The 23,955-nt window shown below is 45.5% G+C and overlaps 1 protein-coding gene across 1 annotated transcript in view; it reads right to left on the bottom strand.

Moving 5' to 3' along the window:
* Nucleotides 1-23,955, bottom strand: part of KIF18A (kinesin family member 18A) — a 221,245-nt gene that overhangs the window by 12,387 nt on the left and 184,903 nt on the right. The window contains exons 16-17 of the mRNA XM_069221971.1: nt 13,329-13,430; nt 1,372-1,484 (exon numbers count right to left, since the gene is read on the bottom strand). Coding sequence (XP_069078072.1) covers nt 1,372-1,484; nt 13,329-13,430 — 215 coding nt within the window. The remainder of the gene's footprint in view (nt 1-1,371; nt 1,485-13,328; nt 13,431-23,955) is intronic.

Here is a 23,955-nt window from a genome sequence, read left to right on the forward strand (position 1 = left end):
CTCCAAACAAAATGTTTATCTGGTGGTATCCTCCAGACAAACTGAATTTGTTCAGTTTGCTAAGAGATGTTTTTTTGTGTTGCTCAGTTGTGTGAATTGTGGCCCTTCTGTAATTTCAAGGGGAACTTTGGTATTGCAATGCTTAATGGAATGATGAATGGATCTGTCCAATCAATTCTGAAGGGTTTTCACTACAATGTGATATAGTTAAACAAATAATGAGATGCAGAGTAGACCATTTGGAGCGTGCTGATCAGTATAATACGTGCACTTAATTATTTTCAAGTACAAATGCATTCCCCAGTAGCTTATATCTTTGTGGGAGCACCTTGCAATGAAGTGCTAGCCGTGTCTCTGTTAGGAAGAGGATGGCAGGCTCTTATACAGTAATAGTCCCTGTAAGGGGTCCTGAGTTAGTTACTGCAGAGTTGACGTTTAGTAGAAGGCAGAGGAGTTTGTTTAGTTGCGAGGTTTTGATCATAACCTTCATGACTTCACGTTACTCACATGCTTCTCTTAACGGTTGTAGACATATTTTAATTCCTGGGTTCTATCTGGATGACCCTTATAAACGACTAGGTTGCTTTCACCATTGTGTTGGGGAGAGTCTGATACTTCATTGTGAGGTCAGTTTTGAGTGGGGTGGCGAGGGAGATATCTGAACCACAAACATCAGCTGAGTGATAACATTTGATGATATATTAATGATGGGCTTATAAGTTAGGAGGAGTGACCTTGTCAGAAGTTTTATATTTTTAACAAAGCATTTACACACTGAGATTTTTTTGCTGCAGGTCATTTATTAAGTTGAATTTACCTACCAGAACTTTGACGGCGCTTCTATGAGGTGGGGCAACATCACACCAAACTCTCAAACTGATTCCAATCAGAATTACTTTTCAGTCTAAATCCTTGCATGAAAACTATAATAATACCACAAATATACTGTCTTATAAATACAGTTCTCAACTTGTGTGGAACATCAAAGAGGAGAAGTTAAGGGTAAAATATAATTTGGGTAGAGTTGGGTGAATTGATTTTGGTTGTTGCATGTTTAAACACTTCCTTACGAGGGTTCATTAGAAGCGCTTATCGATTTAAAAACCTTCTACTACAGTTATTTGGATTAAACGTCATAGTAGTACTCGCTACTGGTCTTGACACAGAATCATTCACAGTCAAAAATGGTTATTTAATGCTGTGACTGTCAAACAATTGAACGAATACTGCACTATAAAAGAATAACAAATGTCTAATTTGCAAACAGTTGGCTAGAAAAAACAGCTACGTAACTGATAACTTAAATGTCAGCGGTTCGTCTTGTGTCATCTGTAGTAAGTAACTTCATAAACAAATTAGAGTCATACTAACCTGGCGCTCTACGTACTCGCAAAGGTTTATTACTTTGGAAGTTGTCTTGTCGAACCCGTTTTGCAGCAGAAAGGCCAGGGTGGTCGTCCTTTAATGAACCGCAAACTGTTGAACTAGAATGAACAGTACCAAACGCAACTTGTTATTTTGTGAAATTAATATTAAACAATGAACCATACAAAACGTCACAATAAAAAGCTTCGTATGTAGCTAGTTCCTAAGAAATCTGCTTTCACAGAACACATGAACGTTTACAATAATGATTTGTACATTTATACCAAGTGCAGCCGATTTTCAAACCAAGCATTCCCCTTACAGGGCAATGTTCAGAAACGTACCACTATCCCACTCCCATCAGTCGTGTTAAAATATTTTAGGTACACACTGGAAGATTAAAAGGATATCCTGACACTACGGGCTATCTACCTACTGGCATCCCCCTGAAGTGAAGGAACATGGCATATGCTCGAAACTTTAACTTTTCATAATTTAATGTGCACTGCGCATGGAAACATTAGAGGTGCTGCTAATTTACTTTTGCACCTCTAGGAAACAGAAGTCTGCGTCTTAATATAAATGAACGAATACTTTTATTGACAGTTAAGTGCAGCCAAAAGTAACAAAATAGGTCAAATAAAGAAACTCGGTGCAAATCACAGTGGAGGCTTTTCTGTCAACTACTTTTGCTCATAAATTAGTTCATCAAATACTCCATAAAATCCACCCTCCAAGTGCTTCACATTTGTTATTACTGCCTTTCTCATTTTCGTGATTCCGCCTCCCTCTGGGCAGTTTACACATATAATAACTGTGCCTGACAAAAATGGGAACAGGAATTATTTGTGGTCACTGGAAACCTTTGGACAGCAGCAATTTATACGGGGTGGGCGGAGTTTTCGAATCTGTGGCCGCAGAAGCTGCGTTTAGGGTTAAACCACTTCCATATTGCAATGCCTGTCCTAGGTCAAACACTAAAACAAAAATGAAGACACTATTTTCAGGTCCCATAATCGGCCTAGTTTTCGGTAAACCTGGGGTTGTGTAATGTTGAGGCTATGCAGTGTTTAATTTGTAAAAGAATGAGTGACAGTGTACAAAGCTCTGCTCGGAAGCCACAGTCGGCGTGTTGAATACTAATGTTGCAGTCCTAAATGCATCTCGTGCGTGTTTAATCCACTGCCAGGCACTCCCTGTCCCTTGATCTCACTCCTACAAGTTCTTGCTTTCTCAGTTTGTGCCGGTTTTCCTGTTGTACTCTTCCTCAGTCTTTCCACTCTGTTTTTTTCCATCTCTAGAACTAAGAAAATGTCTGATGCGGAAAAGTAAGTGCCAGTCCCCAAAAATGAGTGCCAGGGGCTCCCACTCGCAATCACGGGCTCAAACTAAGCACTATGATTAAGTACTACAAAGCAGCTATTTCGATGGCAGTTGAAGTGGAAATTACATTCTTTAAGGTCCACTTAAAACATGGACATGATAGGACTTGATCCCAAGGATTCTACGTTTTTAGATGTTGCAACAGTGAATATATATTCTTCTGTCTTCTCAGAATAGGGTGAACATTTCACATTAAGACACCTTTAGGTGACAAGTCTTCAGCATGATTTATCTTAAATCAATATCTGAGGATTACTTCATTTTGAACTAAAGATTTGTAGCTGGAATTCCAGGCGCTCTTTCTCAAAGGGAGCACTTGCCTGGAGACTCCTACTGACCTCAGTTGGATCCGCACAAGGCCCAGCCACACAAGTGGGGCAGAGTTTTTCATCAGCACAGGTGGGGCAATTCTAGGTGGTCGGAATTTAGTGGATTCCTGCGGATTCCAGAAGCTTCCATTACAGAAATGAAGGGAAAATGTGTGGCTTTAAGCAAAGCTGGAGGTTTGCAGGGCATTGTGGGTAAGAAAACGGTGAGGGGTGCATGTGAAGCACACCACCCTGGACTCCCCCAGATGTATAGTTTTCAGAAGAGTTTGGGTCTGGTAGGTTTTTCCAGGTGGCAGCTTACTCAAGCCCCAAAAATGCAGCCGTTCACCATATCCAGTGGGACAATATTGGGAGTCAATCAAGCTCTCCTGGCCCATATGTAAAATCAACACTCAAAAGAGTCAAATGTTCTCTTGCTTGCCACTAGGAATAGATGCTTTAGACCTCAGAGGCAGTAGAAAGACTGTTGCCCCCTTGAGTTGGGGTGCTGGCATAACCACCCCTCCATTTTTTTTGACTGGTGTCCAGTGGGCTGTTTGGCCCCTGGGGACGAATTGGGGGGCAATTACCCCATCTGCCCACCAGGGAGGCAGAAAGACTGTGTCCCCATTTATTTGGGGTGGGGCGGGGGCATGGCCATGGCGGGCAGCCACCACCAGTCTTTTATTAAAAATAATTCCCTGATGTCCAGTGGGCTTTCTAAAGCCTCCCCGTGTGGGCTAGGCCAGATCAGTATAATAACCCCATCTCCCCCAGGGTGACAAGGAGACTTTGTCCCCATTTATTTGGGGTGGTGGGCAGCCCCCTACGCTTTTTCTAAAAAAATAGTTCCCTGGTGTCTAGTAGGCTTTCTGCCCCTCTCCCTCTTCCCCCTAGGGGGCAGATCTGGGATAACTACCCCCACATTCTGAGAAAGACTGTGCCCATTTTTTTTTAGGGGTGGGGGCATTGCTGTGTCTAGTGGGCTGTCTGTCTCCCCCCCCCCCCAGGGCCAGATCGGGGGTAATAACCCCCATCCGCCCCCAAGGTCATGGAGGGGCCAGAAAGACTGTAACCCTAGTATTTCCTAAACAAAAAAAAAAAAAAAAAAAAAAGAAAAAACAACAATCCCTCGTGCCTAGTTGACTCACCCCTCCCCACCCCCCATGACCAATTCCACCTTCCTGGGCTATTTAGGGTCTCCCTCTTGGGTGGGTTCTCAGATTCAACGTGCAGGAGTCTAGCAGGACTCATCTGCAATGTTTACTTCATCTTCTGGCCACTGGGACTGCAAGTGGACCCTGCAGGAACCGGCAATCTGCAACTTCAGTGACGACTCCGCTGTGCAACATTGTTTCTCTGGCTCTGTGACTGGACGGAGTCAAGGACATCACGAAGAGATAGGGTTGGATGGTTTCAGGTGTACTTTATTGGCTTTTAGGAATATCTGGCGCGTCATATGTGTCTTTCTTGTGCTGCTTCCTTTTTGTTCGTTTCTTTTCCTGGCTTTTCACCTCTTCCTTGGTTTTCTCTCTTGCAGGGCTCCCAGGAAGCACACGTGAGGAAAAGAACATGAGAAGTATCGGTAAGTTCCTTTTCTTTTTCTCTTGTGGCTCTTTTCTTTCCCTACCCTGCTTTTCTTTCTTCTGTGTCGTATCGTAGGGGCTTTTCTCTCTCTCTCCCTTTGGTCTTTCTAAAGTTTTTTTTTTGTGTTCCTTTTATCTCTCACTGGCACCTCTTCTATCAAGAGTTCTGTATTGCTATATCTTCTTCTTATTTTCTGGAAGAACCTTCTATTGTATGTTCCTTTTCTTGCTTCTCCTCCACTGTCTCTTCTCTGTACTTCTTTTGTACCTCTCTGTCTTTGTATCTTCTGTCGTGTTTCCCTCCTCTTTCTTCTTTCCTTTCTAGCCTTCTGCCTTTTTTCTCTGGTTCCTTTGCCTTAATGTGTGGAAATCCCATGTCTTTTTTTTACTGCCTTTGGCTTTCCTACTGCTGGGTATATTTATCTATTGGGGTTTTCTCTGTCCCTTATGCTTTTCTATGGAGGGTTTTCACGTTTTCTTTTCTCCTTCTTTTCCCATCCTCCCACTCCCCCTGGTCTCTCGTTCCCTTCTCTTTCCGTCCTCCCACTCCCCCTTCGTTCTCGTTCCCTTCTCCCCACACAACCACCCTTGCGCCCCTTTGTTTGCTCCCGGAACGCACCTGAGGTTGCCACGCTTCTCCTGAAGCGTGGCTGGAAGGTTCGCGTTACGCCTCCTGGGACGCCGAGATGTCTGTTCCGCCGTCTGACTCCTCTTCTCCTTCTGGCTTCCGTCGGTTGTCGCCGTTCTGTCCTCCTGCGCTGCTCCCCACTCCTCCGTTGCGCACCTCTCTCCTCTCGACCGCTGGCTTTTCAGGCCATCGTGGTCCCGCGTAGCAACTTCCTGGCCCCGTCTTCACTGCCGGAAGGAATTCTGGATTCGCTGCCTCTTCATGATGAACCGGGACTATACTGGTAGCGCCAGCACAAGTCAGGTTTGTGAACGGGCCATATCGCGCCGGCCCGTCACAGGCTCCTTCCAGCGACTGAAATTTTTTCCCAGCTGTGCATCCTTTGAGGGCAACGAGTCTTCAGCCAGCACAAGAAGTAAGAAGGAATCTCCCTTAGAGTGAAGAAGTACCTTTCCTGCATCTGCAGGCATCAACAGCAAATATGACCGGCAGCATGGATCTTCTCTCACGCGGAGCTGCTTGGATCCTGCATCAGAGGTGGTGGTCTGGAGTGGTCCGCTTGGTCCTCTCTACCAGCTGCCGAACTTGGGAGACAGTAAGATATTGCCACTCCTGACAGAACAGTACCCCTGTGCACAGCGACTCTTGCAGCTACTAAAGCTTGTTTGTTCCTCCTCTCAGGGATCTTCAGGCTCCATGTAGTCCCGCCCCTCAGCACTTCTCCCTGCAACGCACAGACTCCTGCCTGCTGCTCCAGCGACGTGGGACACTTCTTCAGGTGTGCTGAGTTTGCCTCACTGCAACTCCTGTGCCTGTTGCCCATGGGTCACCTGTGGGGGCTGCCTCCTCTTCTTGTGACTATCCCAGCTGCTGAGAGTCATCCTGGACTCCCCTCCTTTGTTCGAGTCCCCTGTACCTTGCTGGTCCTCTTTGGCCTTGCAAAACCTTTTTCTCCAACTCTTGCATTTTCCAAGGCTTATTGGTGGTATTCCAGCACCAGTGACCGACTGCATCATGTCCCCAATGTGGGACATCACTTGCATCACTTCTGGGACTCATCTTCTGCTCCTGTGCTGCACTTCTGACCTTTTTCATCCACTGTCAACCTGGTCCTGCATCCACTGAAGGGTGGGTAGTGACTCCTGCCACAACCGGACACTCCATCACAAACTGGACTTGGTCCCCTTCCTTCACAGGTTCTCTCCTGTCAGGATCAACCTTTGGGTTCTTCCAGTCTTGACTGGGTCTTGCACAATCCTTTTACAAAGTCCTCCTGTTAGTTTTGGGGCAAATCAGGTACTTACCTCTGCTCTCCTGGTAGCCACTCTGGTACTCACCTTTTGGGGTTCCTAGTTCCTCCAGCTCCCATCTATTGATTCCACTTCCTTGAGTGGGGGACTGCCTTTCATAATCCACTTTTTCAGTATATGGTTTGGCCCTCCCCTAGGGACCTCACAATTTGCTATTGCTTTTACAAATGCCTATTGCTTTCTATGCTATATATTTCTAATGTGTACATAATAGTGTGTTTACTTACTTCCAGCCCGGGTATGGCCTATATAGTATTTTAGTATTTGTGTTACAATAATAAAGTACCTTTATTTTTGTAACACTGTGTGGTTCTTTCATGTGTGTAAGTGATGTGTGACTGCAGTGATATTACATAAGTTTTGCACGTCTCCTAGATCAGCCTTGGCTGTTCATCCACAGCTACCTATAGAGAGACCCGTGGCTTCCTAGACACTGCCTACACTTCACTGATAAGGGATACCTTGACCTGGTATGCAGTGGTAACACCGTAGGTGCTCACCACACACCAGGCCAGCTTCCTACATCTCCCATCAGCAACAGCTTGGGAGAGAATGGCTGGGGTTTCCTCCGGGACCTATGGCAGCACTTGCACAATCGTATCCTATAAAGTATGGGTATAGTGGTCCAAAAGGCATGCGGTGTTTACGAACCGACTGACTGGAGGAAGAAAACAGCTTCTTCCCAAGGGGATCCAGCCTCTTGGAGTCCCTATCCGGGGAACCCAAGGGTAATGCGCCATGGGACTTGAGGTTTGGATGACCAAACTCTTGGAGGTAGGGTGTTGCGTCAGAAACGCCAGGTCATAAGCGTGGGCTATGGCGTCTGGCTATTGTCCTATCCACAGGAGCCCCTATGCTGGGTTTGGGACCAGGTCCCCAGCAGGACATCAGTGTGGGCTGCATTAAAGGGCAAAAGGAGTTCGGACTTGGAAGCTTCAGGATGAAGCACCTCAGTCAGGAGGTTAGGGCTGACAGCCACCAACGGCAGCTCGAGGCCCAAGACCTCAGCCACTCTCTGCACCACCATGGAATAAGATGCCCCCTCCTCCATAGGCACGGTAGGGGGAGAAAGCATACCAGCATCAGGGGAGGTGTTCAGACCGTTGGCTTCGCCCAGTTCCTGAGCTCAGTCCATAGGGTCTTCAAGTTGGTATTCTAGAGTCTCCAGCGACCCTCCCATATTCTCACCAAACACTTACCCATAAGAATATGGGTCAGGATCCAACCTGGGGAGCAAGGTCCCCACTGAAGTCAGTCCGGCTCTGTGTCGGAGACGGCAATGAGTGTGGGATCTATGCCGCCCGTGGGCCAGGGAGGGGTCAGGAGCATCTACGCTGGAATCATTGTGGGGAAGGTCACAATGATACGACCGACGCCGGCACAGATCTGGAAGCGGATCCCTGGGTGCCCCCCAAAGCCGAGGCCAAAGCCGCTGGAGAGGAACCCAAAGAGGCTCCTACAGGGGTGGACTGCCCAAACATGGCCTCATACAATTCCTTCAATTGGGCAGGGGTGCCTCCGGCTTCTGGAAACTCGGGGAGGCATGGAGCCAACTCAGAAGTAGGCTCCCAGTACAGAGGCCTAGAAGAAAGACACTCCTCCTGCGTCACGCTGTCCGATCGGGTGAAGTTGAAGAGCGTTTGTGCTTCTTCAAATTATTCTTCTGCTTACCCAAGTGTCCCAATGATTTTGAATGGAATGACAACAAGTAGTGAGGGGCTCTGCGAGCAGTCTCGGGACCTTCCTCTCGACCGGGAGTGTTGCAGAGCCGGGTGCCAGGCCGTGAGTAGCTTTAGGGATCGCTCCCTCAAAGCCTTCGAGTTCATGGCCTGGCACTCGGAGCACGACTTCGGGTTGTGGTTGGGCTCCAAACACCACAGACACAAGAGGTGCTTATTCGTCATGGACATCATCTAGTGACAGAAGTCGCATTACTTTAAGCCGGTCTTCTGTGACGACATCCTCGACGCACAAAAAAGTAAAAAAACTTCGACAAAAGGTCGAAAGGCCAGTCAAAAAGCAACTATAGGGGTAATTCTTCTTCGGATCCGCGAGTCGGCTGACGTGAAAGAAAAGAACTGACATCAGAGTGCCGGGGTGGCGCCTATATACGACCAACATCATCATATCCGGCGACCATGATGCCAACGACGGACACAGTCGACCGACACCACCTAACGGAACGCAGGGGTACCGCTTGAAGAAAATTCTCCAGATCCAGACTGACGCCTGGGGGGGAATTCTAAGATAAGGAATCTGTAACTAGAAGTCTCAATCAGATACATCCTGGTATCTAGTAAAAGCATCCAGTTCTACATTCAACCCTTAAACTTAAAGAACTACTGCAGTAGACAAACTCTTACCAGGCAAATAATTTCTCAGGAAATCTCTTAAAAAAACGACCATGTGTGCTTCTTTCCCCTGTACCTCAAAATTCTGGAAACACTTAACAGGCGCTGTCAAAGCCAAAAGGTCTAGCCTATGCAAGAGCTATTGGCTTTGTCAATGTTTTTTTTAGCCATGTTGTACAGTAGCGTGACTGCTGTGCAGGATGGCTGCAAAACAAACCTGCTGACAGTCAACACTGGCTTCATTAATGTTTGTTATATTGCCAACAATATTGACTTTTGTGCCTTCTGCTGTAATCGTGGTTTTTCATGACTTTAGTGTGGATATGTCCTAATTTTCCACTAACCATGCCCTCACACCCAGCATCTGAAAGTGCATGAAAGAACGTGAAAGAAAAAACAATACAGAAAATGAGGCCTGCCTCATTCTGTTGTGCTCACGTTAAAATAAATGAATTATATCAGCAAGCAGACATTTACACTTAGAAACATTTATAGTTGTGTGTATGATGTTAGCGATAACAATACATCAGAAATGTTATTATTTGGTTATATGAGTTTTGCTCAGGATGCTGTGCATATACAATGCTTTTTTTCCCTCACTGGAGTGGTGCAAGCAACCACACGGGAAGGGGATGTCTAAGGGTGAAGGGGGAAATCAAGAATGTGGGAAGATGCAAGCAACAATGCAGGGTGAGGGGGGGAAGCAAAACTGCAGGACTGTAGGATGGGAGCGGGCAAGCAGAGCGCTGCAGTTAAACGCAACAAAACAAATGCAAGTTAGACAAAAAGAAAAGCAATATGACATGGCCTGCACTGGCCCTGTCAGAGGCAACATGGACAATTGGAGGAGGATGGGTGGGATCAATCAACACTATGGACAGCGGAAGGAGGCAAGCAACACAACAGACAGCGGGAGGAAGACAGAAGGTGGCACACAACAGTATGGTCAGCGGGAGTAGGGCGCCAGCAGCATGTCAGACAGCAGGAGAAGGTCAAGAGGGGCAAGCAACAGGACTGACAGTGGTAGAAGGACTGTAGGGGGGCAAATAACGCAGTGGACAGTGAAAACACATGCACTCTAGTGGAAAGCCCAAAGTGGAAGGACACTGAGCAAAGTCGCAGTACTTAGGCAATTCCTCACAGGAGTGCCCAACGCAGAGAAGAGGAAATGAAGCCAGCACACACTGACCAAAAGGAAGCAAGCCAATGGAAGTGATGATGAAGCCAACTAACGGTAAACAATGTGCGGGTTCTAATCCTCCTGTAAATAAACAAAATGTCTTGCAAGCAACAATGCATAAGCGGTATAAGGGGGAGACCTAAAAACCAAGTAATGTGTGCAAGCCTTCAAGAACTAACCACCTTCTTGATGATTCTATGGGCGATATCAGCTATCCCTTCCATACTCCTCTGCTACTGTGACTACATGTGCACTATGATACCATATTAGATAAATTCACTCAAAATAGCCAGGTTTCTACAAGGGACCACCTACTACAAAGTGGTGCAGAATGCAAGGAATGATTATTGCTACAATTGAGTAGGACACTCATTAACAGGAAATGGGGCAGATGTAGAATTATGGAAGTGATATGATAGAAAGTTGGCTCTGTATATACTATTTAAAAGTAAGTAATAGTGTGCACAGAGTCCAAGGGTTCCCCTTAGAGGTAAGATAGTGGCAAAAGCAGATAATTCTAATGCTCTATTTTGTGGTAGTGTGGTCGAGCAGTAGGCTTATCAGAGGGTAGTGTTAAGCATTTGTTGTACACACACAGGCAATAAATGAGGAACACACACTCAAAGACTTACTCCAGACCAATAGGTTTTTATATTGAAAAATATATTTTCTTAGTTTATTTTAAGAACCACAGGTTCAAGATTTACAGTTAATACTTTAAATGTAAGGTACTTCACTTAGATACTTTAGGAACTTTGAATGAGAACAATATCAAGTACAGTCTTTGTAAAAATGGCAATAAGCTATTTTCAAAGTGGACACAGTGCAAAAATCAACAGTTCCTGGGGGTGGTAAGTAAAAGTTAAATTAGGAGGTAAGTAAAACACTTACAAGTCTCAGTTCTGGGGCATAGGCAGCCCACCGTTGGAGGTTCAAGGCAACCCCAAAGTTACCACACCAGCAGCTCAGGGCCGGTCAGGTGCAGAGGTCAAAGAGGTACCCAATACACATAGGTGTCTATGGAGAACAGGGGTGCTCCAGTTCCAGTCTGCCAGCAGGTAAGTACCTGCGTCCTCGGGGGACAAACCAGGGGGGTTTTGTAGAGCACTGTGGGAGACACAAGTAGGCATACAAAACACACCCTCAGCGGCACAGGGGCGGCCGGGTGCAGTGTGCAAAGCAGGCTTCGGGTTTTGTATAGGCTTCAATGGAGGGACCCGGGGGTCACTCTAGCGGTGCAGGCAGGCACGGGGGGGGTGTTTCTCGGGACAGCCATCACCTGGGCAAGGCAGAGGGTCGCCTGGGGGTCACTCCTGCATTGAAGCTCGGTTCCTTCAGGTCCTGGGGGCTGCGGGTGCAGTGTTGGTTCCAGGCGTCGGGTCCCTTGTTACAGGCAGGGGGAGACTCTGGATTCTCTTTGCAGGCGTCGCTGTGAGGGCTCAGGGGGGCCGTCTCTGGTTACTCACGGGCTCTCAGTCGCCGGGGAGTCCTCCCTGAGGTGTTCTCTGGATCTCGAGCGGGGGCGTCGGTGCAGAGTGGGAAGTCTCACACTTCTGGCAGGAAACATGAAGTCTTTGGAAATTGCTTCTTTGTTGCAAAGAAGTAGCTGGTTTTGAACAGGGCCGCTGTTCACTGGAGTTTCTTGGTCCTTTAGTCCAGGGCAGTCCTCTGAGGCTTCAGAGGTCGCTGGTCCCGTTTGGATGCGTCGCTGGAGCAGGTTTTCGAAGTTGGAGACAGGCCGGTAGGGCTGGGGCCAAAGCAGTTGTCGTCTTCCTCCTTCTCTGCAGGCTTGTAGGTCAGCAGTCCTTCTTGTTTCTTCAGGTTGCAGGAGTCTGATTTCCTGGGATCTGGGGAGCCCCTAAATACTGAATTTAGGGGTGTGTTTTAGGTCTGGGAGGGCAGTAGCCGATGGCTACTTTCCTTGAGGGTGACTACACCCTCTTTGTGCCTCCTCCCTGAGGGGAGAGGGGCACATCCCTAATCCTATTGGGGGAATCCTCCAATCTCAAGATGGAGGATTTCTTAAGGCAGGGGTCACCTCAGCTCAGGACACCTTAGGGGCTGTCCTGACTGGTGGGTGACTCCTCCTTGTTATTCTCATTATCTCTCCAGCTTTGCCGCCAAAAGTGGGGGCAGTGGCCGGAGGGGCGGGCATCTCCACTCACTGGGATGCCCTGGGGCGCTGTAACAAAAGGGGTGAGCCTTTGAGGCTCACCGCCAGGTGCTACAGTTCCTGCAGGGGGAGGTGAGAAGCACCTCCACCCAGTACAGGCTTTGTTCCTGGCCACAGAGTGACAAAGGCACTCTCCCCATGTGGCCAGCAACATGTCTGGTGTGTGGCAGGCACTGGTCAGCCTACACTAGAAGTCAGGTAGGTATTCAGGGGGCATCTCTAAGATGCCCTCTGGGTGGATGTTACAGTAAATTGCACATTGGCATCAGTGTGCATTTATTGTGCTGAGATGTTTGACACCAAACTTCCCAGTTTTCAGTGTAGCCATTATGGAACTGTGGAGTTCGTGTTTGACAAACTCCCAGACCATATACTCTTATGGCTACCCTGCACTTACAATGTCTAAGGTTTTGCTTAGACACTGTAGGGGCATAGTGCTCAGGCACATATGCCCTCTCCTGTGGTATAGTGCACCCTGCCTTAGGGCTTTAAGGCCTGCTATAGGGGTGCCTTACCTATGCCACAGCCAGTGTGAGGTTGGCATGGCACTCTGAGGGGAGTGCCATGTCGACTTAGTCATTTTCACTCCACCAGCACACACAGGCTGTGAAGCAGTGTGCATGTGCTGAGTGAGGGGTCCCTAGGGTGACATAAGACATGCTGTAGCCCTTAGAGACATTCCCTGGCATTAGGGCCCTTGGTACCAAGGGTACCAGTTACAAGGGATTTACCTGAATGCCAGGGTTGTGCCAATTGTGGAGACAAAGGTACAGTTTAGGGAAAGAACACTGGTGCTGGGGCCTGGTTAGCAGGGTCCCAGCACACTTTCAAATCATAACTTAGCATCAGCAAAGGCAAAAAGTTAGGGGGTAACCATGCCAAGGAGACATTTCCTTACAATATGCTTATCTGCTACTCCATTGGTACTTCTGTGCACTGTAATTACTACTGTTTGTGACACTAAATAGTACTTTACGTAAGTGGATCCAGAATCACCATTAAACATGCACGTGTTCTTAAAGGTGGAAGCTTATATGAGCCTACCTTAGTAATTTCCGTTTTCTCTCTGCTGCAGATGTCATTGCCATATATGATGGTTTCTCTTTTACAATGCCAGGATTAACTGGCAATGGTGGAAGCTCATGTCTATAAAATAAAAAAATGACATCAGATCAGTGTGATCAATACATTTTCATGAAAAGTACTTAAAAAAAAAAAAAGAACATTCGGTCAAAAGGAATGGCTTTACTTTGGCCACCAAACTAAAGCGTTCCTATTCAAACGTCACTAAAGTTAAGTAGTGCATAAGAAAAAGATGCATTCGATATATGAAATATATTATTGTATCAGAAGAGCAACCTCTCAGGTTATAAACCCTAATATACATATGGAAAAGCATTTAGTGAACAATTCTGCAAAGGAGAAACGAAGTATGACCTATACATTAACTAATAACAGTACTTTAACTTCCAAGCTAACGGTGTTAACATCAAGAGACTCCTCCTATGACAGGCGTAAACCAGACAATCTACAGCTGAATTATTTAACCAAAACCACACACAACCTTGAGTGCTCTGAACACAGCCCTCTGCTCAGCTTTATCAGTTAAAGTTAGTCTTCTTATGTCTCTGAAGAGGGGGTGAGTAAATAGGAAGAAAAAGATAAAATGGAAAGGAAGAAATAGTGAGAACAAGAGAGAAAGTGAAAATGTATTTTAGAGGTTATACGTTTTCAGGAGTCCCAAACGTTGCATTTACCCATTCAAACTACCACATAAATGTTGGTGCTACGCTACAGCAAAAATCACTGAAAAATTACACTGGCCTTAGCATGAAGGAGGAGCACAGCATATGCCAAGAAAAGCCTTGGGTAGTTTGTTGCAAATCTGTTGAGTAGTTTTGGAGACGTGTCAAAATCCAATGCCTTTCTTTGAAGGAAAAATGAAGTTTATGAAGCACAATACATGAACTGGTTTGAAAAGAAATATTTTAATTTTTCATTGTCGTTTACAAAAGCTGGTGCAAGGAAAACATTCAACATGTCAGGGCAAAAACTGCTGCATAAAAAAATATGAGACCTCAAAATTAGATGGGGAAAGGAGTACTGGGCAAGATCAAAAAAGACGAGGACACTGAGCAAACTCGGTATGTAGCCAATGTCTCCACCCTGAGCCGGAAATGCCCAGCTGTTAATGGGACGGGGCCCTGTGGCCGCGTGTTCTGTGGACATGGTGTGGCAGACAACTAGATCAGAGACTGGCAACGTGAAGCAACATTCTCTGGAACATGGTCTCCATGACATTAGTTATTGGTTCGGCTGAAAGGTTACATTTGCCTATTGTGAACTACACATGTTTCTTGATTTACGTTTGAACCTTAATTGATCAAGTTGCTCTTGCCCTCATTCAGTGCTGTTGAAGTGGACCAGAGATTAAATCCAGTTAACGGCATAATAGTGAAGTGAGCATGGTCTGGAACAACTAAGACCAGATAGTTGGTGATGTTCAGGTGCAGCTGGTACAGAACTGAACCAGGCACCCAAAACATGTTAAATAAATCCTCACAGTACGGTAAACAAAAACAGGAACTATGTGATGATCTCAACGAATGTGGTGAGTTTTCACAAGCAAACAGCAATAAATCATTAACAGCATTCTTACACTTAACAGAGTGTGTATCAAATTTAGAACACCTACATGAACCATTAGAGCATGGCATCTTATATTTTGCCAAAGTATTATAGTAGGAGGCTTTAACCTTCAGGCTGACGTTCTTTCAAATGGCATTACCACAATTTGTCAATACCTTAGTATTTAGTGCCCTGTCAGAACTGGTCCAGAGGGTCCCAATCTTGGCATAATTTGTTGTCAGGCTCATGATCAAGCAGAAATCACTAGCACTATTGCTTCCGTGGACAGCTCATTAATTGTTAAGTTTTGTTGAGGATCAGCTTCTTACTTGGTAATTAGTAAAAAATAGAACAAAAGGAACTCAAATCAAATTCCTTTAAGGATGAGCACTGGTCCAAAGAACAAGTGAACAACTGCCACAGGACTTCATAATATTAAATGAGATCATCTTTATTTATGCATTCAACGCCCAAAAAGTCCCTCTTACCGCTATTTAATACAAGCAAGTCTTTTGTGAATTCCTCTTAAGCAAATTTCCAGAATATCAACATCACATGCTTTGTGCGACAATCTGTCATTCTTCTTTATGGCCAAGATGGAGAATGTATATACCTACATAAAAAGAAATTCTCAGCAGCCTTGTCAATCCCTATGTGTGCCCCCTATATTTTCTTCATCCGAGAATGCTTGTTCTTACTTCTCGTCTGCAGGTGAAGAATAGATAACTAAGCTTCTTTACAAATTCAAATCGGACTCGCGAAGGTGACATTTGATCGGTTTCAATACTGTACTATTTTGCCTTTCCAATCACTCAATGGCTATCATGAATATATGTTCATCTTCTGGCTCACCACCAGCTGAATGGAAAGCAGGAGTTCTCACTCACTCACTCCTTACTGAACGAGTAGACAGCGCAACTGTCAAAAATTATCATCCTATCACACTGCTCTCTGCCTTCAGCATATTAACTGAAATAGTTGTAGCAACGCAGTTGTCAGTTATCTGGAAGAAGATAACATCTTGCATCCGCAACAGCTTAGATTTCATCCAGGCAGCGATAAAGACACCACTCAGGCAAAGGATAAGGATGAACTGAGAACTATCAAGGATGACAAAGACGTAGGGAAGTTATAAGGAAATGCCTCCTTGACATGGCTACCCCCTGACATTTTGCCTTTGCTGATGCTAAGTTTTGATTGAAAGTGTGCTGGGACCCTGCTAACCAGGCCCCAGCACCAGTGTTCTTTCCCTAAACTGTACCTTTGCTTCCACAATTGGCACAGCCCTGGCACTCAGATAAGTCCCTTGTAACTGGTACCCCTGGTACCAAGGGCCCTGATGCCAGGGAAGGTCTCCAAGGGCTGCAGCATGTCTCATGCCACCCTGGGGACCCCTCACTCAGCACATGCACACTGCCTCACAGCTTGAGTGTGCTGGTGGGGAGAAAATGACTAAGCCAACATGGCACTCCCCTCAGAGTGCCATGCCAACCTCACACTACCTGTGGCATAGGTAAGTCACCCCCCCCCTCTAGCAGGCCTTACAGCCTTAAGGCAGGGTGCACCATACCACAGGTGAGGGCTTATGTGCATGAGCACTATGTCCCTACAGTGTCTAAGCAAACCCTTAGTCATTGTAAGTGCAGGGTAGCCATAAGAGTATATGGGCTGGGAGTTTGTCAAACACAAACTCCACAGTTCCATAATGGCTACACTGAAATCTGGGAAGTTTGGTATCAAACTTCTCAGCACAATAAATGCACACTGATGCCAGTGTGGAATGTATTGTAAAATGCACCCAGAGGGCATCTGAGATATGCCCCCTGAATACCAATCCGACTTCTGGTGTTAGGCTGACCAGTTTCTGCCAGCCTGCCACAACCAGACGAGTTGCTGGTCACATGGGGAGAGTGCCTTTGTCACTCTGTGGCCAGGAACAAAGCCTGCACTGGGTGGAGGTGCTTCACACCTCCCCCTGCAGGAACTGTAACACCTGGCGGTGAGCCTCAAAGGTTAACCCCCTTTGTTACAGCGCCCCAGGGCATCCCAGCTAGTGGAGATGCCCGCCCCTCCGGCCACTGCCCCCACTTTTGGCGGCAAGGCTGGAGGAGATAATTAGAAAAACAAGGAGGAGTCACCCACCAGTCAGGACAGCCCCTAAGGTGTCCTGAGCTGAGGTGACCCCTGCCTTAAGAAGGAATCCTCCATCTTAGTTTTGGAGGATTCCCCCACTAGGATTAGGGATGTGCCCCCTCCCATCAGGGAGGAGGCACAAAGAGGGTGTAGCCACTCTCCAAGACAGTAGCCATTGGCTACTGCCCTCCCAGACCTAAACACACAATTTAGTATTTAAGGGCATCCAAGAAACCAGGAATTCAGATTCCTGCAACCTGAAGAAAAAAGAAGGACTGCTGACCTACAAGCCCTGCAAAGAAGATGGAAGACAACTGCTTTGGCCCCAGCCCTACCGGCCTGTCTCCTGACTCAAAAACCTGCAACCAGCGACACATCCGACAGGGACCAGCGACCTCTGAAGCATCGGAGGACTGCCCTGAACCTAAGGACCAAGAAACTCCTGTGAGCAGCGGCTCTGCTCAACTTCAACAACAACTTTGCAACCTTCTTCCAACTTTAAAGAACTTCACTCTTCCTGCCGGAAGCGTGAGACTTCACACTCTGCACCCGATGTCCCCGGCTCGAGATCTAGAGAACCAACACCACAGGGAGGACTCACCAGCGACTGCGACCCCGTGAGTAGCCCGAGATGACACCCCTGGACCCCTGCAGAGAGGATCCAGAGGCTCCGCCTGACCGCGACTGCCTGTAACAAGGGTCCCGACGCCTGGACCAAGCACTGCACTCGCAGCCCCCAGGACGAGAAGGAACCGAACTTCAGTGCAGGAGTGACCCCCAGGCGACCCTCTGCCTAGCTCAGGTGGTGGCTGGCCTGAGAAGCCCCCCTGTGCCCTGCCTGCACTGCTAGAGTGACCCCCCCAGGTCCCTCCATTGAAACGAATACAAAACCCGACACCTGCTTTGCACACTGCACCCGGCCGCCCCTGTGCCACTGAGGGTGTGTTATGTGTGCCTACTTGTGTCCCCCCCCCACCAAGTGCTTTACAAAACTCCCCTGGTCTGCCCCCCGAGGACGCAGGTACTTACCTGCTGGCAGAATGTAACCGGAGCACCCCTGTTCTCTATAGGCGCCTAAGGGTTTTGGGCACCTCTTTGACCTCTGAACGTGACCGGCACTGAGCTGCTGGTGTGGTAACTTTGGGGTTGCCTTGAACCCCCAACGGTGGGCTGTCTATGCCCCAGAACTGAGACTTGTAAGTGTTTCACTTACCTCCTAATCTAACTTTTACTTACCACCCCCAGGAACTGTTGATTTTTGCACTGTGTCCACTTTGAAAATAGCTTTTTGCCATTTTTACAAAGACTGTACATGATATTGTTTTCATTCAAAGTTCCTAAAGTATCTAAGTGAAGTACCTTATATTTAAAGTATTAACTGTAAATCTTGAACCTGTGGTTCTTAAAATAAACTAAGAAAATATATTTTTCAATATAAAAATCTATTGGCCTGGAGTAAGTCTTTGAGTGTGTGTTCCTCATTTATTGCATGTGTGTGTACAACAAATGCTTAACACTACCCTCTGATAAGCTTACTGCTCGACCACACTACCACAAAATAGAGCATTAGATTTATCTAATTTTGCCACTATCTTGCCTTGAACCCCCAACGGTGGGCTGCCTATGCCCAGGATCTGAGACTTGGAAGTGTCTTACTTACCTCACAATCTAACCAATACTTACCTCCCCCAGGATCTGTTGATTTTTGCACTGTGTCTACTTTTAAAATAGCTAATTGTCATTTTTACAAAAACTGTTTATGTTATTGCTCTAATTCAAAGTTCCTAACTTACCCGTGTGGAGTACCTTGCTTTTTATGTATTTACTTCAAATCTTGAACTTGTGGTTCTAAAAGTAAATTAAGAAAATATATTTTTCTATATAAAAACTATTGGCCTGGAGTAAGTCTTTGAGTGTGTGTTCCTCATCTATTGCCTATGTGTGTACAACAAATGCTTAACACTACCCTCTGATAAGCTTACTGCTCGACCACACTACCACAAAATAGAGCATTAGAATTATCTAATTTTGCCACTATCTTACCTCTAAGGGGAACCCTTAGACTCTGTGCACACTATTTCTTACTTTGAAATAATATGTATAGAGCCAACTTCCTACAGAAGTGATCTTGTTGAATCTGTCTGACACATTCAATTCCGTAAGACACAATATTTTGATGGCCAGGCATGGACAAATGTGCGTTCTTTCTGGCACAAAGGAACTGAATTCTTCCTTAAAGATCTTCAAGGTGTCCAACCTTGCCTCTTTTTCGATTTAACAGTTAGTGTGGAGTTTCAGAGGAAACACTGTAGCCCCCCTCCCCTAGTTTTTCAATATATCTGTAAGACCAAGATCATTACTTTCTGAATGGGCGCGGGCTACTATCAGGTATCACTACGAGCCAAAAATAGTTCTGTTTCCCTTTCCCTGATGGCTTTCAGATGCATAAAAGTATGGGATTCAAATGGTACATAAGGCCGCAGACAACATGTGGGGATCGTGGGAGGAAATTGGCCCAAGGGAAAAAAAGCTCAGTGGGCCAATCAGAATGCTCCATTTTTATATTGGCGCTCCTACAAGAGTCTCTTGAGCCTCTCGCGGACCCAAATGTACAAGTTACTTACCTTCGGTAACGAAATATCTGGTAGAGACATATTATAGTTGCAGATTCCTTACCTTAGAATTTCCCCCAGGCGTCAGACTGGATCCGGAGATTTTTCTTAGAGCAATACCCTTGCGCGTTGGCAGGTGGCGTTGGTCGACTCCGCAGGCGTCATTGGCGTTGTGGTCACTGCGATGATGTCGGGAGTAGTATATAGACGCCGCTGAGGCAGTTACAGATCAATCCAAGAAGTATACTGAGAATCGTCTGATGCGAGGTTCGATTTATATTGCTCTTTTGGGTCAAAGAGGGGTGTAATGGGAGTCATCCAGAATGCTTGGTATCAGTGGTCTGTTGTTCATTCCCCAGAGCACAATGTGAAGTGTTACTGGTGGTCTTATATGAGCCCTTCTGGGGTAGTGGCAAGATGGATCCAGAAATGCAACCTACTCAGTGGGTTGGCAAATCCCACTGTTCATACTTATTTGTTTCTAAATAATTTTGCATCTCTAAATAATAAACTTGTGGATTACCTACAGTAATAGTACATTGAATATTTAAAGAAAATACATACAACTGATTTCAAAACTAGATCAAAGGTTTTGCAGTATTCCACAGATGAATATGTGACAGAACAACTAGGTCCAAAACAACTATAGCCTAAACCACTACTGCTAAACAACTAAAAAGTCTATACAACTAAGTACTGAACAACTACTGTCTAAACAACAATTGTGCCTGAATAACAATTGCCTGAACAACTAATTTTAAGGTAAGGTTTTCTTTCTGGTTTTTAAACAACTTATATATATATATATATATATATATATATATAAATTCTAAGCAACTAATAAACCATAAAAAGACAAAAAGAAAACCTCTTACCTTAAAATTAGTTGTTCAGGCAATTGTTATTCAGGCACAATTGTTGTTTAGACAGTAGTTGTTCAGTACTTAGTTGTAGAGACTTTTCAGTTGTTTAGCAGTAGTGGCTCAGGCAAGTAGTGGTTTAGACCTCGTTGTTCAGGATGTTTCCCCCACAGAGACACCATAAATATAGTGGTGTCACATCAGAGAAACTGAGAATCATCTGATGTTCATACAAAACCTAAAAACATGGCTCTTTACTCTTCAGGTTGATTCTGAACTTTTAAGGTTATTTATTATTCCTTCAACCTTTTTCAGGTCTCTGCAGGTTTAGCGCCTGGGCTTCATTTAATTTCTTAGCACTTTTTAAGCTGTGCTCCCGCACTAAACAATAAACACAGATGTTTGTCTACAAAGTGGCCAATCTTACAACTCATATTGACTACTAGGTAACACTGGCTCTGAAATTGGAAATATTTTTGCTAACTAAATTATGTGGAGTATTTATAACTCAGTAGCACTGATTGAAAAAGTGGAACGTTTGATGGTCAGCAAAAACTAAAAATGGCAAAAGCTCCTAAGCCGGTTAGCTTTTCCTCTCACTTCCATATGCAAAGTTCTCCCAACACTATAAGCAATCTAACACGTGCAAGGAATTTAATCAGCATTACTCAAGAGGTGAGTCAATCAATATCAGAAGTCACAGTTTCACAGATTCTGACTTAAGTCCAACAAAGACCCTCTCTGTCCACAGATCCCGGAGGCTGAATTCCCAGCTTGAAGAAGATATTGAAGCTTTCATGAAAGGTATGGCCCTGAGGTTGGTCCACATAATGCCCAAATTGATTCCACCAGATAAAGCTGATTTTATTAGCAGATTACAAAGTGAAACAATAAAATTCGATTGATGGCGTTAAAGGTGAGGCTGCCGTCCTGTCATCACTAAATGAAGTTAAGGCATTCAAAAGTGCCGATTTGGCCATCACAGTGACCACTATGCTGGGACAAGGTTTGGCAACCATTTCATGAGATGGGTGTTAGAGAGCTACTGACCCCCTGTAGCTCAGGTCAAGGATGATGAGTAAATGTCAATGTAGGGGGCGGTGGCTAAGGACATTTCTGCATCACTATGTTTGAGAAGTGAGGGTAGGAAAGCTTCCTTGGAAACAGCAGGAGTCCTTAGGCCTTGCTCACTTTTATGCCAGGTTCTAACTAATGAATTACCTTTGTGAGGACTGAGGCATGTTTGGTGAAGTAATCACACACAACATGATCGACTGAGCAAAGGAATAAACAAATAAGATAAAGCTTGGCCTTTCATACACAAAATGCTCTAAAAAGAACATTATCACATGTGCACTGGTTATCAAAAGAACAAAGATTTAAGATGTGTATCATATTTGGCCAGGGTTACCTTATGGGTGTGATGCACAATAGAGGTTACACTGGATCTTACCAGCAGTCCTTCCCCCTTTGCATCTAAACTAAGCAATTCGGTCTTCATCCTAAGATTCAAATTTAACTTTGCGAAGTGGAAAAAGTGGGGTCTACTCAAGTGGCATATTAGTCCCACGAGGCGGTGATTAAATTCTTCCCTTGAGTTTGTGAAGATTTTGGCATTCTGGAAAATGAAAGATTTCTATATCTCTAGATAAGACAGTGGGTCTTACAAACTCCACAAAATACCAAATATTCCACAGAACAGGAGCAAGCAGACGTTTCAGATACCATGAGAGGTGGAGTTGGGGTTCAAATATAATAGTGAATAGTGAGGCATGGGAATTCCGAGTGATAAGAACTTGGGCAAAGGATTCATAGGGAAGGAAGAAAAACACTAAGATTTTATACAGAAGGAATTATACGCACAAGTGCCTTCACACTATTCTCAAATCAGTAGGGGGGGCGGAACTTGTGGTAATACTGAAAAATTCTGCCAGAGTCAGCGGAATTACACCAATGGGCAGGAAATAAGCAGCATGCACTGCATTTGAGCGCAGCATTGAAAATCAGTGTGAATGACACCATGCATTGCACAAGAGCGGCCAGCCATTCAAGTTGATCTTGCTGTCGCGCGAGTAAAAAAAATGTATTCGAGAGGTAGCACAGCTACTCGAACGGCAGCCTCTGACTGCGCCCGCTTGCAAACATCCACATTAGAGAATCGCACTAGGGGAACAGCAAATCTCGCTTGCGCTCACCAGCTCGCATATTCCGGAGCCTCGCAGGAGAAAAATTCCACATGTGGCGACTAGCACAATTTGACCAGAACTATGCATTACCCTGCCCTGGTCACCCCCAAACCTTTTGGACAGATACTGGTGGTTACTGACTCTTGGCTGTGCCCTGGGTACTGCTTATCAGTACCACGGACAGTGCTCTGTGTACAGTGGATATGCAAATTAGGCTAATTATAATTGGCAATATTAACCTAACTGTAAGTCCTTAGTATATGGTAGAGCATGTAGGTTTAGGGACCCCAGCATAGGTAGTGCACCCATAGGTGCACTGCTGAGGTGCCCAGTGTCATTTTAAAGGCAGGCCTGCCTTGCTGGCTGCTTTTAAATTAAAGTTACATGCAAATTCGACTTTGGAATTAGAAGTACTTCCAAAGTCTTAAACTATCTTATTTTTACATATAAGTCACCCCTAAGGTGTGCCCTATGTGCCTCTAGGGTTGGGTGCAATGTAACTACAATCAGGGACCTTATAAGTATAGTTTTATAAGCCCTGGTGAGGTAAAACAGCCAAATTAATTTTTCCCTCATTGTAGTGAATGACCTCCGTAGGCTAGAATGGGGAGAATCTATTTTAATTTATGAAATCCCCTTAAGTGTCAGATACCTCAAGTTTGGTCCCAATAAATTGTTATAATAAATCCCACAACTTACAATTGTTGGATTTAATATAAAACTTGTTCAGGTAAAGAGGTTTAAACTCTACCTAAAAAGTTGCCAACTTCAGCCCTGTACTGCTTTGCTCTGATTGGCCACCCTCTGGCAGCCTTGTCAGGCTGCCTTGATGAGGTGTGAAGTAGCCTGGGCTGAACACAAAGAGATGTGCCTGGGGGAGGAGAACTTCCCTCAGCAGATGGAGAAGCAGGAAGGGGGGATGGCTGCCAAACTGGTCTTCAAAGGCAGGGAAGGACTTTTGGAGCAACCAACCCAACACCTCCCTCACATCCTGCAAACCCAGACAATTAGGTGCCCTCTTGATTAGATGAGGAGAGGGCAGAAGAGGGGTGTGTTTAGGATTTTTAGCCACATCAGTGGCTGGGCTCAGCCAGATGTAACCTCTAAAAATAATTTTCAGCCATGATGGATTTTTGAGGAATGTTGCTCCCTGGGATTAATTTTTGCCACACTTCCCAGAAAGTGGTAATCACAGGAGAACTAAGACCCCACTGTTTGTCACCTAGGAGCAAGGATAAAACTAGCAGACCTG

This window comes from Pleurodeles waltl, chromosome 3_1, assembly GCF_031143425.1.
Source record: "Pleurodeles waltl isolate 20211129_DDA chromosome 3_1, aPleWal1.hap1.20221129, whole genome shotgun sequence".
In the NCBI taxonomy this organism is placed as follows: Eukaryota; Metazoa; Chordata; class Amphibia; order Caudata; family Salamandridae; genus Pleurodeles; species Pleurodeles waltl.